General features: G+C 39.7%; 1 protein-coding gene and 1 pseudogene across 1 annotated transcript; both read right to left on the reverse strand.

The window, feature by feature from the left end:
• Nucleotides 1-1,556: 1,556 nt before the first annotated feature.
• LOC146471100 (uncharacterized) lies at nt 1,557-6,269 on the reverse strand. The gene is made up of 12 exons (XM_085121129.1): nt 5,503-6,269; nt 5,225-5,337; nt 5,038-5,127; nt 4,285-4,550; nt 4,023-4,161; nt 3,530-3,693; nt 3,340-3,419; nt 3,005-3,215; nt 2,621-2,860; nt 2,170-2,244; nt 1,927-2,080; nt 1,557-1,792 (listed from the first exon to the last, which is right to left on the reverse strand). Exons 1-12 carry the CDS (start codon nt 6,039-6,041, stop codon nt 1,557-1,559), a joined length of 2,307 nt encoding a protein of 768 aa, XP_084977255.1. The 5' UTR covers nt 6,042-6,269.
• A 7,732-nt stretch (nt 6,270-14,001) lies between these two features.
• LOC146471101 (uncharacterized) lies at nt 14,002-15,016 on the reverse strand (annotated as a pseudogene).
• Between the last annotated feature and the right edge of the window lie 461 nt (nt 15,017-15,477).

Genomic DNA, 15,477 nt, shown 5'->3' on the forward strand with positions numbered 1-15,477 from the left:
GAACCCAAGCGAACACCAATCTTTCCGGTACCGAACGGTCGATTATCAAGCTCAACGTTGGATTACCGAACGATCAAGATCACTCACAGTAAACAAAATATTCCATTTTGTTTTTTTTACCGAACGGAAACGAACACCAAAGATTAAAGAAATCTTAAAGGTTTTATGAAACTAATTCACCAGTGTTCCCGCCAAAACAACCTGAGCCAGCCAGCACCAAGGGCCAGTGTGGTTAGACTATGATCATGCGCGTATTTGCTCAACAAAATGGCGAAGCATTGAAGACCATATTTACTGTAATGTCCGTTCGCATTTTTTTTTAAAGTAGTGGATACGTGTTTACAATCGATCGAGTTATGTCTGCAAAGGTAAGACCAAGCATTCAACTTCTTGGTTTCAATGTAGTATTCACTTTTACCTATTACTTGGCTCACTGATCGATTCAAAATGATACTGTAATTAGCAAGCCGAAAGCCCACCATCTGAGATGTTTACTAGAGCAGTGTTCACTTGACTAGCGAAAGTAATTTGCGTTTTTAATTTAAAACTACTCTATCTCCCACAGTTATCCCTGCTGTACCTGGGCTCTAGAAGTAAACCACACATTTTTTTTCAGTTAATGAATATTTATTTAACTTAAACTTATATGTTACATGTTTACTTGCCAAGTGGCATTACCACTTAAATGAGAAACATACTACAGTACTATTAAATTTTGCTTCTGAGCATTAAAAAATATAACCTGAGTTTTCTTAATAAATTTTAAAAGTAATTAAATTTCATGCCCTGCTATCTAAACATGTTTCTTATTCTTACTTAAAAATAATAAACTATATACATGACATTTTACTTTGAGTCCATACTTTATATGTGGCTTTACAAGCTTCCAATTTGAAATAAACAGTACAAAAAAATTTTGCATGCAAGCACAGAAATTCCATGTTGATGTTGATAAATAAATTCTGAAAAATATCAAATACTGCATTCTGCTACTATTATGTGTTTCTTATTCTTACTTGGAAATTGATAAACTATTTTAAAAATCACTGTTAGGTATATGGGATGTTTGTTAATCTTCTCTGAGCTGTGTTTGTGTCGAAATGACTATTTATTTAACTTAAACTTATATTTTACATGTTTACTTGCCAAGTGGCATTACCACTGTCAAATGAGAAACATACTACAATACTATTAAATTTTGCTTCTGAGCATTAAAAAATATAACCTGAGTTTTCTTAATAAATTTTAAAAGTAACTAAATTTCATGCCCTGCTATCTAAACATGTTTCTTATTCTCACTTAAAAATAAATTAAACTATATACATGACATTTTACTTTGAGTCCATACTTTATATGGGGCTTTACAAGCTTCAAATTTGAAATAAACAGTACAAATAAATTTTGCATACAAGCACAAAAAATTCCATGTTGATATTAATAAATAAATTCTGAAAAAATATCAAATATTGCATTCTGCTACTATTATGTGTTTCTTATTCTTACTTGGAAATTGATCAACTATTTTAAAAATCACTGTTAGGTATATGGGATGTTTGTTAATCCTCTCTGAGCTGTGTTTGTGTCGAAATTCGTGGGTAGTTTTTGGCTACTTGTTGTTTGCCACCATTGCACCAGAAGGCTTCATCCTTTTTTATGTACTTGCGGGGCTGCCTCTCATACTCTTCTAATGCCTCTTGACGCTTCTCAACGAGGAGGACACTTGTGCTTGCATCCCACCTGTTTATCTTGCGGTGAAAGAAACGCCGCATGTCATCGTTCTTTTTTTCTACACCTGGTAAGTAAAAGATTTAACATTTGTTACTTTTTCAGTTAATGGGAAAAGGGCTGGATTCAAGCATTTAAATGAACCTATATTATCTTAGCTTAAAGAAAAAGAAAATGAAAAGAAAAACAGTCAAAAAGTACCTTGGCCGCTAAATTTCTTCAAGGATCCATGCATTCTCATCATGGTGGGGACGTGAAACACTAAGATGTGCATGTACGGGGTTATAATGGTTTGATCCAAGTACCCTGCACCACTGCCAGACATGCTAACCATCAGCTTCCCCCAGTCTCTTGCCTGTTGGTAGAAATATTTATATGTTAACTAAAATTAAACACCAAATGTTATACTTTGAATAAGTCATAACCACAGACACTCATCCTTACCTTTTCTTGAATACGATTGATGTCCTCTTCAGTTGGATCTGGATTGTTTATCAATTCCAGCACCTCTCTGAACCCCTAAAATAAAAACAGTGTTACGTTTTTAACATGTTTTTGCATACAATTCAATTCAATTCATTTATTTTGCCATTAACCAAAAAAATACAACATAAAACATTAATATTGATACACTATTCCTTCTATTACAATATTCTTACTAAACCATTTACAAGATGAAATGTGTTAAAGGCTAGGAAGCCTATATAGAAGCCTGAGGTTTATTAACTATAGGCTTTCTGGAACTATTATTTAGGATAAACCATAGAAGTTCAGGGTACTGAATGAAATTCCAATATACAATACAATATTGTTTACTTTACATTTAGATTTTACATTTACTATCTATCTAAATAATGAGGTAATGGACTTTTGTATGTGATATTCTGTTACTTACATTCCATAGTTTCTGAACAGCAGGGGCTTTGTCTTTAGGCAAGACCTTGTCGAATTCGTCTGGCAGCTTTTTCAGGAGCTTTCGCTTTTCTCCAACCATCAATGAGGTCCATTCATACTTCTTCTTGTTGTCAGCAGATTTCCAGACGTCAAGGGAGACACCCATGGATCGAATGGTTGAGAGCAGAGTTTCCAGGTGGGTTTGTTTTCTTTGTGATACAGGCTTTCCTTTGTTTTCAGCCTGTAATAAAAAAGTTGTTGAAAGTTTATAAGTTAGGTGTAAATTTGGGAAGGTTTGAACCTTGTTATTTCTTTGTAAAGCCAAAATGATTCACTCACTAAAGGCTCAACCTGAATCTGCCATAATATGGTACTTTATACATACCTCATCCCAGTCAATGACCTCAAATATTATGCCTTTCTCCAGCCGGTCAGTTACTCGGAGCATTAGGTGCAGTTCATCAATGACGATATCTTCGAGGGGGATTTTAAACAGGGGTTGGTGCCCACATCCTGGATCTTTGTGCCAGTTTGGTCCAAATTGTCTTTTCATTCCTTGAGAGTTGTAGTGCAAATAATCCACGGACATCTTACACCTGTAAAGACAATAATGGCTATTTAAAATCTCCACAGAATAGTTAATAATTTGTTCATATATTATATATGTTAAGTATACTTTCTAAACGTTTTCACATGCAACTTGTTCTTTGACACACCTACCTGTCTTTTTTGTGGATCAAGCACCAAATGCAGGAATTGTTTGACGTTGCCCCTTTCATGCCCATTGCAAGTAACAGGAACTGTTTGAAAGAAACAAAATACATGCATGTTTTATTTAAAAAATGCTTAATTAAGGGGGACCACTTCTGGTTGTAATGAATTTGTCTTAGCAATAACTAGGATTACATACCTTGTAATCCCCTCCCAAATGGAAATGTAAGTTGACTCTTCTTCCATCAATGATCATGTAGCCATCATCTATGAGGGTGTTTACAGCATCAATCACATTCTTGAGACCATCTGATAATGTGCCATGGTCTTCAGGTCCCTTGACTACAGCAATGGTGTGGTTCCCTTAATTAAAAAAAAAAAATGAAGATGACATCTCAAATAATCATAAGTGATACTGATTTGGTCAGTTAAAATAAATACTTTAGGCAGTATTTTACGAAGTGAAAGGTGCTTAAAAGAAAACAATAATTTAATCGATTGATATTTATTGTAACACTGACAATGGATCATTGATGCTCATCCGAAACATGTTTGAAGTATTCTAAATGATGTCTTTCAAAAGCATCATGTCGTTTTTGAGAACCATTTTCTTTTGCAAAGTCACCAAATGTCAAAACTCCATAGAGTACACATCGCAATATCTATAATATTATTATATTTGTTGAGAATACCTGAACTGGACAGCATATGCTGGCCTTCCTCAAGCAGTGAAAATGAACAGACAAACAGCGAACTCGAGTGTGACATCCTGGCCCCATCCCCTGATATCTTGACCTTTACCGTTGTTTCTTCATCATGTGTGTTAGTAAGCTGTAATTATGAGACAAAATTTAAAAAATATGTATGAGGGATTATTCAAAACTAAAGTTAAAAGTGCTAGCTAATAGTGTGTTTAAGATAATGTATACCTAGCAAATTGTCCTTTGTACTTACATATTTTCTTAATTCCTTTTCCAATAGAACCTTGAATGGGAGTTCTGCTCCTGGGCACTCTCCAGGTGTCCTTGTTACATCCCATTTATCATCAAGGGACTGCTGGCAGGCCTCAATCAGGTATGATCTTGGTAGTGTTGGCTGTTGTTGCGACAATTCATGATACGCTTGTATCGACACTGAAAATTTATCCATGATATACAGGATGGACTTCACTTTGTTTTTCTCTTCTTCTGGAAGGGTGTGAAAAGATTGAGCCTTCCTTGCTGTGGTTAAACAAAATGGCAGCCATCAATGTACTATCAAGGATGATGTTCATCAATAGGGATAAATAGTAAAAATGAAGACATGTACAATTTATGATGACTGATTAAACTGATATCAAAGTCAGTATCAATGATTGTTATTGATTGTTCCTGTTTATTAAGAAATTTAAAAATTTGGAAGTTCTGCCAGCATGCAAAGAAAGTCATGTCCTCTAGCCCAGGGCTAGAAAATTTTGAAATTTTCTTAAGAGGTTAACTAGTCAGATGTGTTATATCGTGTTCAGGAAAAACAAGTTATTGCAAGTTTTTTGGAACTTCTTCCTGCTTGTTTCACCTTAATCCTTTACTCCATCATTTAATTACCAGTTGACATTTTTTTTTTCAGGCTAGTTAAAATGACTTTCGGGCTAGTACATGCTAGCCACTGTAAAGCTGACTTTCTTTGCACCCTGTCTGCCATTGCCCTGTTGCTATCCGGTTGACTCACCTTTAGGACTTTCTGCCTGATGTTCTTGCTCGTCTCTATGGCATTCTGAGCTTCCTTCACTGACAAGAGTATTTTCTTTTTCAGCATCATCTATCAAGTGAGAGAAGATAAAACAGTTAAACCTGCATTTGCTGAATCATTTTCTAGTTGTTTGTATGCATAATACTAAATGGAAAAGTTAGTTTACCTGTTTGAGTCAAGTTTATCTCATGGGCCATTCCATTTCTGTCTTGGAGCATTAATGACTGGGGGATTAGGCCATATGTTTCCCCAAACCACAGGGCGTCTTGAGCTTTATTTCTTCCGGACAAAAAAAAAGAATACAGTGTAAGCATTGAGATATAAAAACTAAGTCCCTTGAAGCACTGCATGTACGTGTCATAAGCATTTTAGAGCTGTCCTTGGTAACGGAATTAATTACTTGGTTACTGTTTATATTGGTTTTAAGATTAAACGTCTACTTACTTTATTTCCTTCAAATGTCTGTATTTCTGTCTAATGCCGACATCGGTGAAGTCTTTGCCAGTGTGTTGAAGTTTTTCTTTCATCTCCTCGTACAAACTAGCCGCTTCCTCTTCCACATTCCTGCCATCCGCTAAAACATCGTTCGGAGTTCGCTCGACCTCCTCTGGTTTTATGGCCAGTTTCAACCAAGTCTCTGCTTTCAAGCGTTTTCTCTTTTTTCCGTTCTTGGTGGTTTGAATTTTCATCCAAAATCGCCTTATGCTTGTGCCGATTGCTCTCCCAACTCGCTCTTCAGCAGATGCCATGAGTTGGTACCCAAGAGGCAAGATGCTCCGTTGGAGTAATTGAAATACTGTTCGTGGCTGCCAGTAGACTTCTCGCCATTTGTACGCTACCTCCCCGTTCAGCTGAAGATAGTACATCGGGTCATTTTCGTCTGCAAATGGAGGTACCATGTGAAAAAGTAACGGATTGATCGGGTTGTCAAAGAGCTCTGAAAAGAGCTCCCGATCACTGACGTTTTCCATGTTTGTATTCATTGTGCGATCTGGTCGGCTGTTTAAATGAACCAGCTGGTACACTCGATTTTAAAATGCGCGGCAATTGTAAATGATTTTACAACTGAATGGTTTTATGAATAAGTAATTATTTAGTCTTGGCAACCATTGTTATTCAGTCGAAGGCTTAAAACAATAGCTCACTCGCTCAAGACGCGCCATTTTCAAACGCGAATCCAACCAGCAGTTTTCAAACTTAAAAGGACAGTGGTTCCCGATGACCAATTTGTAAACTTTTAACAGATTCTTGTCAAGAGAAGATCAATTTTCCATAAACCGTGCGTAGGTTTTCTAAAATCAGTATACTTTTTTAGAAATTTGCTTTTGAAAACGGCCTCCATACAAAAAAAGGCCAATTTTCCCTTATTTTCAAGTGCAAAAGGACAACCCTTCCACTTAATCAATCTTCTTTATTTTAGTCTTAAAATGCAGTTACAACATTCCTCTTCAAATTGCCGCGCGTAGGTTTTTAGGTTAATCTTTTTTGAAAGCATGAAAGCGAGTTTTATCAACGCTACCGGGCCAATTTTCGCCCTTTCTTCTCTTATTCGGGGCTTTACAGAGCGCGTATTTCCGCTTCGCTGATCATGAATAGTTAATGAATGTCACGGCATTCTGCCCTATGGTTGTACACTCTCCTCGTACGTTCCTATCAAGGACGAATTGTGTATTTATGGTGGAATTTTGCTTTGTGGTACTAGGATTGTAGTTCCCAGGATCCTACGGGACAAGGTCGTGAGATTGGCGCACGAAGGCCATCAGGGGATGGTTAAGACGAAATATCGACTTCGCAATAAAGTTTGGTGGCCGGGAATGGACAAGGACGCAGAAAAGGTGTGCAAGGTGTGCCATGGCTGTCAGGTTACGACCCACCTGAACCGATGTCTCGTGTGTTGCCTCCTACCGCCCCGTGGCAAGATTGTAGTGCAGACCTGCTAGGTCCCCTGCCGTCGGGAGAAAGTATTTTGGTGGTGGTTGATTATTTCAGCAGATTTCTGGAAGTGGCTATCTTGAAGTCTCCCACAAGCGCAAAGATTATTGAAGCGATCTCCCCGATGTTTGCGAGATTTGGTGTTCCGTTTTCCCTGAGGACAGATAATGGTCCCCAATTTGTGTCCGAGGAGTTCGAGACGTTTCTACGTAGTCATGGTGTTGAACATCGAAGGACTACTCCATTATGGCCACAGGCCAATGACAAGGTCGAGCGTCAGAATCGTTCTTTGCTCAAGTGTCTGCGCATCGCACATTTGGAGAAGAAGAACCTGCGCACTGAATTGGTAACATGGTTGACAGCGTACAGGTCTACCCCGCAGGTCACAACCGGGGCTACACCCTTCTCTTTGATGTTTGGAAGAGAGATGCAGTCCAAACTACCGGAACTAAGAAGAGAGACGGTGGACGTTTCACGGGAAGAAACACGCGGCAAAGACTGGTGGAGCAAGTTGAGAGGGAAGACATATGCGGACGACAAGAGGCGCCGTCCCTAAGTCAATCAGAGTCGGCGATGCAGTGCCTCTAAAAGCAGAAAAATCGAACAAGTTGTCAAGCAATTTTCATCCAAGTCCATTTAAGGTCGTTCAGAAGACCGGAAGTGAGGTAACTGTCAGGAATGACGTGGGAGTGGAGTTCAAGCGCAACACAGCGTTTGTCAAGAAATACAATGTACCGGAGGGTGCGTCCGAGTCCGTAACCAGTGATGGCGGTTGTTCAGCTGATCGTGAAGGAGATGGACAGGAGCCAGGGCCAGCAGAAACAGTTAATCGTGAGGGAGACAGACAGGATCCAGAGCCAGCAGAAAGAGACAACGGACGAGATGAAGGACAAAATGGACCTAAACTACCAGAACCGGAAGTCCGCCCGAGTGTTGTTCGTAGGTCTACTCGCCAAGTCCAAAGACCTTCGCGGTTCAATGACTTCGTTTTATCATTAAGGAATTAGTTTGCGGTTCAAGGACAATGTTATGCCATTAACTGTTTATTCCGCTTATATCGTGACTGCTAAGCTAGATTTTGTTTTGTTTTGTTTGCTTGTAAGGAATCTAATTATAAGGCGTAATTTTTTTTTGTTTAGCCCTGATACGTAGCGTTGATTAGGTTTCGTTTAAGAAAAGGAGGGATGTAGTGTTCAAGCATGATTATGCACCATTTGTCCAATCAGGATAAAGCTATTATGATTGTAATATATTCATAAGCGAGGTGCAAGTTAACGGTCGAGTTGTTGTCATGTAATGTACTGTGTGTGCGGATGAATTAAAATACTGATCTTAGATGCTGGCGGTCCGTTTTCATTTGAGAACTTGTACCAGCGTTCTACAAGTGGGGTTTTTTTGTGAGACACTTTTGTCATATTGTTGATTTAAGCAACACAGAAGATCCAGTCTTCAGGTTCTTCTTCTCACTGTTGTTCATCATCTTCGTCATCATTGTCTTATTCTTCCTCGGTGTAACGTTGAGCTTGTTGTTGCTCTTGCGCCAACATGGGCATGTAATCTCCATTGTTTTCCAATGAAAGAAATGCATGGTAACATTGTATGTGAATGTCATATGAGTCTTCAAGTCCATTCCACGGTGAGCGCGTAAAGAAAATCCTATAAACACAAAACATGGGACAAATGTTAATTTATGTTTGCTCGTTAAAACCGTTTAATAGTTTTCTCAAGTTTTTGTCTCTGGCCGTTACAATCGATATATTTACCGTATTTACCCGTGTATAATGCGCGCCCATGTATAATACGCACCCCAATTTTGGACCATGTTTTGGAAGAAAATAAAAAATAAGACAACTCAAAACGAAGGTTAAATCATATGGATATAAATTTATTCTATGAACGAGCAAAGTACCGGTAACCCGAGTTTACAATAATGTTTAGCAATGCCGCTATCGGTAATTACGACAGCCTAATTACAATTCTATTTACAAAATCTTCTGTGAAAAAATACGAAATTACTTGGCTACAACAATAATAATTAATGCCTAGAACTAATGTTTGTGTTGTGCTGTTAGCTGTCTTAATTTTCTTACGCAAATCGAATCTACTCACAGATTCAAAAATCACTGTTTAGCTCAGCGGCGTTCATCGGTTCATGCTCAAATGTCAAATCCTTCGAACTCTGACTCAGAGTCTGACTGAAAAAGGTCTCTTACAAACGAGTCGTCGAGTTCGTCGTTGTCGTCGGCCTCATGAATCAAGTGGTCTTCCGATCCATCAAGACTGTTTGTGATTCCACATTTGAGAAATGACGCCTCGATCATTTCTTCCGGAATTTCACTCCAAGCGCCAGCAATCCACGAGAGGATAAGTTCTTCAGATGGCTTCTTTTGGCGGCCACCAGCGGTAAACTCGTGGATTCCTTCGACCATCCACTCCATCCACCTCCTTCTCACATTATCTTTAAACGGCTTGTTTAAAGAAACGTCCAATGGCTGCAGAATAGAGGTTAATCCGCCGGGAATTACTGCCAAGTTAGTATTCTCTCTCGCAATCGCTGTTTTCACGCTGTCGGTCACGTGCGCTTCGAAGGCGTCCAAAACGAGCAGGCTTCTTCTTCTCCCCAGGCCACCGCGACGTGCTCGCCAGACTTTCTCGATCCAAACTTTCATGATTTCTGCATCCATCCATCCTTTCTCTTGGGCAGCAATAACAACGCCGTGTTTGTTGGCCACCTTTGGGAGCGTTTTTCTTTTGAAGATTGCCATCGGTCTGAGCTTCGATCCATCGCCAGCGCACGCCAACACAACTGTTACGTGGTTCTTCTCGTTCCCGGTCGTGCGAATCTTGATTGTTTTCTCTCCTGTGTTGTGGATGGTTCGATTTGGTGGCATGTCGAATGTTAGTGGCGTTTCGTCCATGTTAGCGATAACGTGTAGTGGATAATTATGTTTTTGCGACGGTCGATGATAAATCGGTGGAATCGGACGATTTTCTCTTCATAATCGTCGGGAAGCCGTTGAGCGAGAGTTGTCTTCTGGCGAAGTGACAGGCCATGCCGTTTCATAAAACACTGGCACCAGTGGTTTCCTGCCTTGAACTGCCCTGCTGGAATTCTGTATTTATCCTGCTTTGCCATTTGAAGTGCTTTCAGTCTCACCATCGATGGTAAAATAGCGAGGCCATTGTTCCTTTTCTCCGTGATCCATTCGAGAAGATCGATCTCGAGTTCTGGCCATGCCGCTTTCTTGCCGCGATTTGCCCGCTTCAGTCTTGGCATTTTCTCCAGGTTTTCCTTGCTCTGTCTCCACAGTCGGACATTACTCTCAGATATTCCAAACTCTCGTTCAGCAGCGCGATTTCCATGCTGTTCGGCGTAATTGATGATTCGTAATTTGTCAGACACTGTGTAACTTTGACGCTTTGTTCCGGTGAGTTTTGTAGCCATGTTGATGTTTTGATCGCTTTAAATTGATTGTTTTGTTGATCAGCTGTTGCATTTAAGTACTCGTTTTAATTAATTCACGGATCAGAGTTGTTAAGTTTCCATTGGTAGTTTGTTTTACTCTTAAATTAAAGACCACTTATATCGCACCTTTCAGTGTCTTTGTTATGCTAAATCGCGCGTGAGTCCAAACAAAGGATTCCGTGTATAATACGCATCTCAATTTTAGACGCTAATTTCAGGGAAAATAAGTGCGCATTATACACGGGTAAATACGGTATACGCTCACTATTTCTGACTCTCATTACGCGACAAATTGAAGGCCAACTTTGGCTGCAATAAATGGTTTCTGGTGTATGTCGTTTGATCATCAAATCTACATGAAAAGAAAGCTGTCATTGAACTTTAATCCTGGAAAGTTACAGCTTTGGAAATAAAGATTTCCCGTGTCAGTAAAAGAAACTGTCCTGGCATATAAGCAGCTAAACTTGTATGCAAATTTGGAGTCGATTTTACAAATGCGTCTAAAAATTACATTTAAAGCTTTGAAGAACGACTTGCCATTGTATGTGTCTCCTTTCTTTATTCCTTGAAGTATGTTTCAGCTTTGATATGATGTGTTGAGCCGCATATTGCAGTGTGAAATACTCGCAAATACTACATTTTGAACGGAAAACCTTTGCCGGAGGAGGATTCATTTTCAACGCGCGGGTTGAATCTAAATTGTGATGTAGAGCGAGATTTGCAGCAAGGTTATTTCACGAATGTACTAAATATGTCTTAAATATATTTTGTAATGAAAAGGAAGGAGTTTTCGCAGCAAACCTAACGACCGCCAAAGGTATTCCAAATTGCATTTTAATTAATTTTATTGTGATCTCAATATGACGTTGGAAAGTAACGCAAGCCGCTCGCAACGGGACTGTTCGTTTATTATGTAACCCACCTTCGGGGGGCGGCGGTGGTTTTTGCAAAAAAAAAAAAAACAACCAAAAAAACAGAACAATGCCTTGTTTTGAATTCTTTCCCCCACTAAAAGCAAGAAAACCAAAATATTACTCCCCCAAGAACTAAATCGTTGTCAAAACGTACTCCCCAACCCTTGCACTCTGGAACGTTTGTAGTGATATGCTGGAGTTTTGTGCTACGTTTCTAGACAAAAAAATCGTTACTCCAGCCAGAGAAAAAAATCGTTGCACCGTCAGAAGGTTGTAGAGATAAGCACAAAATGGATGGAAAATCGTGAATGCTGAAAACACAATTTTCTAGGGGAAAATGTTTTTAACCCTTTCCAGCCCAAGAGTGCCATATGGCACAAGACGCAATAATGGGCTCAGTATTTGGTCAATTTGTGTGAAATTTGCACAACGAAAAGTTCTTTGAAAGATCTATAAATTGAAAGCATAAAATCACGCCCCCCCTCCTATATGAGACTTGATTTACCACCCCTCAAACTTTTGGATTTTTTTCCTTTGTACATTAAGAGTCCAGTTGATATCTTACAACAAGCAATGCACTGAGAGCTGTATATTAAGCTATAGTTTAGGGGGATACCCAGTATGTACAACGAAGAGGAAAATTTTCACTGTTTTTCTTTTTTCGTTTTGGACTTTTCTCACTCGAATATGTGACCTCTTCCGTCTCTGTTGGTGTGATTTATAGCACACCCCAGAAAATACCTTTTAGATGGTATATCACATGTGGTCTCCCAGTTCATAGCTGGCGATTTAGAAAAATTCGACATTTCCCTCGGGCGGGAAAGGGTTAAATTGGGAATCTCGTGAATCCCATTTGGCACATTTTCCGCGAAATTTGTACAGGAATCTGATGCTGCATTATTGTAGCCAATACAATTTTTTATTGTTTATGCCAAAAAGCCCCCCCCCCCCCCCCCCCACGCAAAATATGTGTTTTTTCCAAAACTGTTACTCTCCCCCCTCTAAAACCGCCGGGTGAAAATATTAAAGGAACTATTTTTTCCCATGCTTGAACGAAAAAAGTAACAATACTAAATGAAAGTTCACATGGTTCTTGATAGTGTAGTTACCGAGTGGTTTAGCAACTGCAACTGGCCATGGTCTTATGAAGAAGTTCAAGGTACAGTGCCTTGCGACGGATGGGTTTCTGAGGCACCTCCAATTCCAGTTCCTTACAGATGTTTTGCAGCATTGCAAGCTGCAATCTCTCCAGCGATCCATCCTTCTTCATTGCACAAATATCATACCGATGGTACATGATGGGGTGCTGTAGGGTGATGGAGGTGACCACTTCTCTTGCCCGTGCAAAGTTCTCTTCCTCTTGACAGGCCTGCATGTTAGCGTCATCAGGAATTTGCTGGCGCACCTTCGCAGCTAGGCGGGAGAAGTATGATGTAATCTGCTGCGGTATCAAGACCAAAGAAATTCTCGCTCGGTGCTAGCCGGGTTCTTTTTTTTTTCTTTCTACTCTACGCCCATAGTGAGGCCAGTCGAGCCAGAAAAGAATTTAAATTAAGGAACAGAATCGTAAAACATGGCGACGTCAGAAATTATAGGTTTTTGTGATCTTTTTGACTACGCTATCCTCAATGGTCGTCAATAGGGTCCAATAGCTGAACTCCTAGCAGTAGGTAGTTATAGGTTGTTATAGGCTACGCAGTAATCGGTTACCTGCTCGGGATAACAGCAACTTGCATTCGCTGTCAAGGGCTTTATCGCCACTCATCTTGTGGTGTTTCAAATGTCTTGAAACGTCTCTTTCACATTGTTTCAGGGAAATCACTTCTGTCTGCCCTGGATAATCACTGCTCAATCCAGGGGCTGTTGGGCTCTCCAGTAGGGAGGAAAAACTGCACGATGGCGAAGCCATAGAGATCAACACAGAAAAAGTCCTTCTTGCCAAACGTGGCTGGAGGTTTTGTTAGTATCTTTCGTATAATTTGATTAGCAGTAAAATTGCCACAGCACGTGCAAAAAAAAGAATTGGGAAATTCTGTCTGACGCAAGATCTCGGTTATGCTGAATACCTACAATACAGTACCATGATGATGCTTTTATTTACCGAACGTAGACCTCTTTTTATTTTACTTCTTTGTAATTTTCTCTTATAGGCAAAAACATAATAAGGACGGTGAGATACATTTCTTTCGCTGCAATATTTCCATGACATACAGCCGCTCGCTCCAACCCGATATTCGCAACCTCATGTGATTACGTGACTTCTATAATTATTCAACATTCTTGAATGACGTCTTGCGGGTCACAAGAAGGGGTCATTCATTCCTGTTGCTTATTACAACTGGTTGATGATTGATATCTTTGCTGATATGTGCCATAAGAAGTTGAAATTGAATTGAAACCAGTGTTTTCCAGCGCATTGGTGTTTGTATTGTTATCAAACAAGGCGATATTATTATAAACTGCTGTACGTCGTCCGCCGTGGGAATGTCCCCAGGTTCAGTTGAATTCACAGATTCCTATGTTTTCAAAATACCGTTTAATCGCTGATTTAGCCGTCCTTATTCACGATCAACACACCACTTATGAAGGGAGAAAGTCACTCAAGGACAGACGAATCGATTTTCGATTTTCTCAGAATTTGGCTTTAAAAAAGATCCTTGCTGGGCCATGGGTAGGCAAAGTTTTACTCTTCTTTACAAGAACAAGATAGTCATTGTTCTCTTTTGTCAAACTGTTGAATCCTCCTAATGTCATGTGTGCTAGAGGGCCCGCCCTGTTAGCGTTATCAATAGAGATTTCAACTAGCAAAAAATCACGTACCAGGTGTACTGGGATTAAGTAATGACCACGCTGTGGGCACCGCTTAGCTGGCCTAATAAGCAAATCGCATCTCTTGAAGCTTTGCTTCTTTCAAACTCACTGATTTGTTCAGGAGTTATTAGAGCTTCAAAATCCTCTTTCATCTTCTCCCAATGGCGCTTGGAGCGTTGCAGTCAATATGACGAGGACCATCGTGTGCCTTTATCTTTAAAAGCAATAACCTTCTCCTTCAAAATAGGTACGCCTGTGGCACCCGTTAAAGAGAATGAGAAAAAGTGGCGAAGTCTCTTTAAGTATGACTGGATGGTTTTGGGAGTGTACGTTTTGCTTGTTTTCCCCTCAAGAAACTTGTCATTTAGGAGGTGTTCATCGAACAGCGACAGCAATTCATGCTTCTCATCTATTGCATTCAAGACCTTGAAGACTTGCTTGGTATGCTGTCGGCTAGTCTTTTGATCCAGCTTCCCACCATCAGCCGATTGAAGCCACGCTTCAAAACTAACAAGCTCAGAAGGCATATCTTTGTGTGTTGTTTTAGCCGAGCTGTCATCGCAATCTCTTTCTTCTTTGCTGCTGATCAGCTCTACGTCAATAGAAGGGGATGGATGCTCCAATGGATGATCATACGATACAGTAGGCCTTGGTCTTTCGTGATAAGGTTTTCGATGCGAATCCTTTACGGGAGCTCTTTTTTTTCCATGACCTCCTGGTAATCCTTAGACCCTGGAATTAGATGGTGTACTCTATTCAAATGCACGCAGACATGTTCTTGCAGTAGTAATGGACTGGCCTGCATCGAAGCTTGTAAGTGCATGACAACTGCCATAACCCCAACAAGGCCTGTGATTCTGATTCAGACGACTACGATGATCTGCGAGTCAATTATTAGATTATTAGACAGGATGAGAGTATATGTTGTTGCAAACGCGTTAACTCGTACACAAACCAAACAATTAATGACCAAAGCAAGTACGAAAGGTAAGGTAAGGTAACTGAAAAATAACATAAAATAACAGACATAAATAAACTAACAATAAAAATGACAATGACAATGCGAATAGAAAACGACAAGCGAAATAAACGATGAATACTTACAAGACGAATGTGACGACAAGAAAAACACTTAGAACTTGGAACTTGACTTAAAGGCTAGACTTAAAACGAAACTGAACTTAACTAGAACTAGAACGACTTACGCAATATGAGCAGCAACAACAAAACTAACAAGTAACCTATAGATATAACGTTATGCAAAATAAAACTAGCGAGTACGAAAACAACCTAAGA

Source organism: Pavona decussata, unplaced genomic scaffold (assembly GCF_977016875.1).
Source record: "Pavona decussata unplaced genomic scaffold, jaPavDecu1.1 SCAFFOLD_106, whole genome shotgun sequence".
In the NCBI taxonomy this organism is placed as follows: domain Eukaryota; kingdom Metazoa; phylum Cnidaria; class Anthozoa; order Scleractinia; family Agariciidae; genus Pavona; species Pavona decussata.

Bases quoted from the DNA above. Each gene is read 5' to 3' on its own strand.
- LOC146471100 (XM_085121129.1), bottom strand. From the start codon at position 6,041: ATGAATACAAACATGGAAAACGTCAGTGATCGGGAGCTCTTTTCAGAG. The intron at 4,551-5,037 runs GTGAGTCAACCG...GTTTAACCACAG, and splicing joins TCAGGCAGAAAGTCCTAAAG to CAAGGAAGGCTCAATCTTTT. The intron at 2,081-2,169 runs GTAAGGATGAGT...TTCTACCAACAG, and splicing joins TCAATCGTATTCAAGAAAAG to GCAAGAGACTGGGGGAAGCT.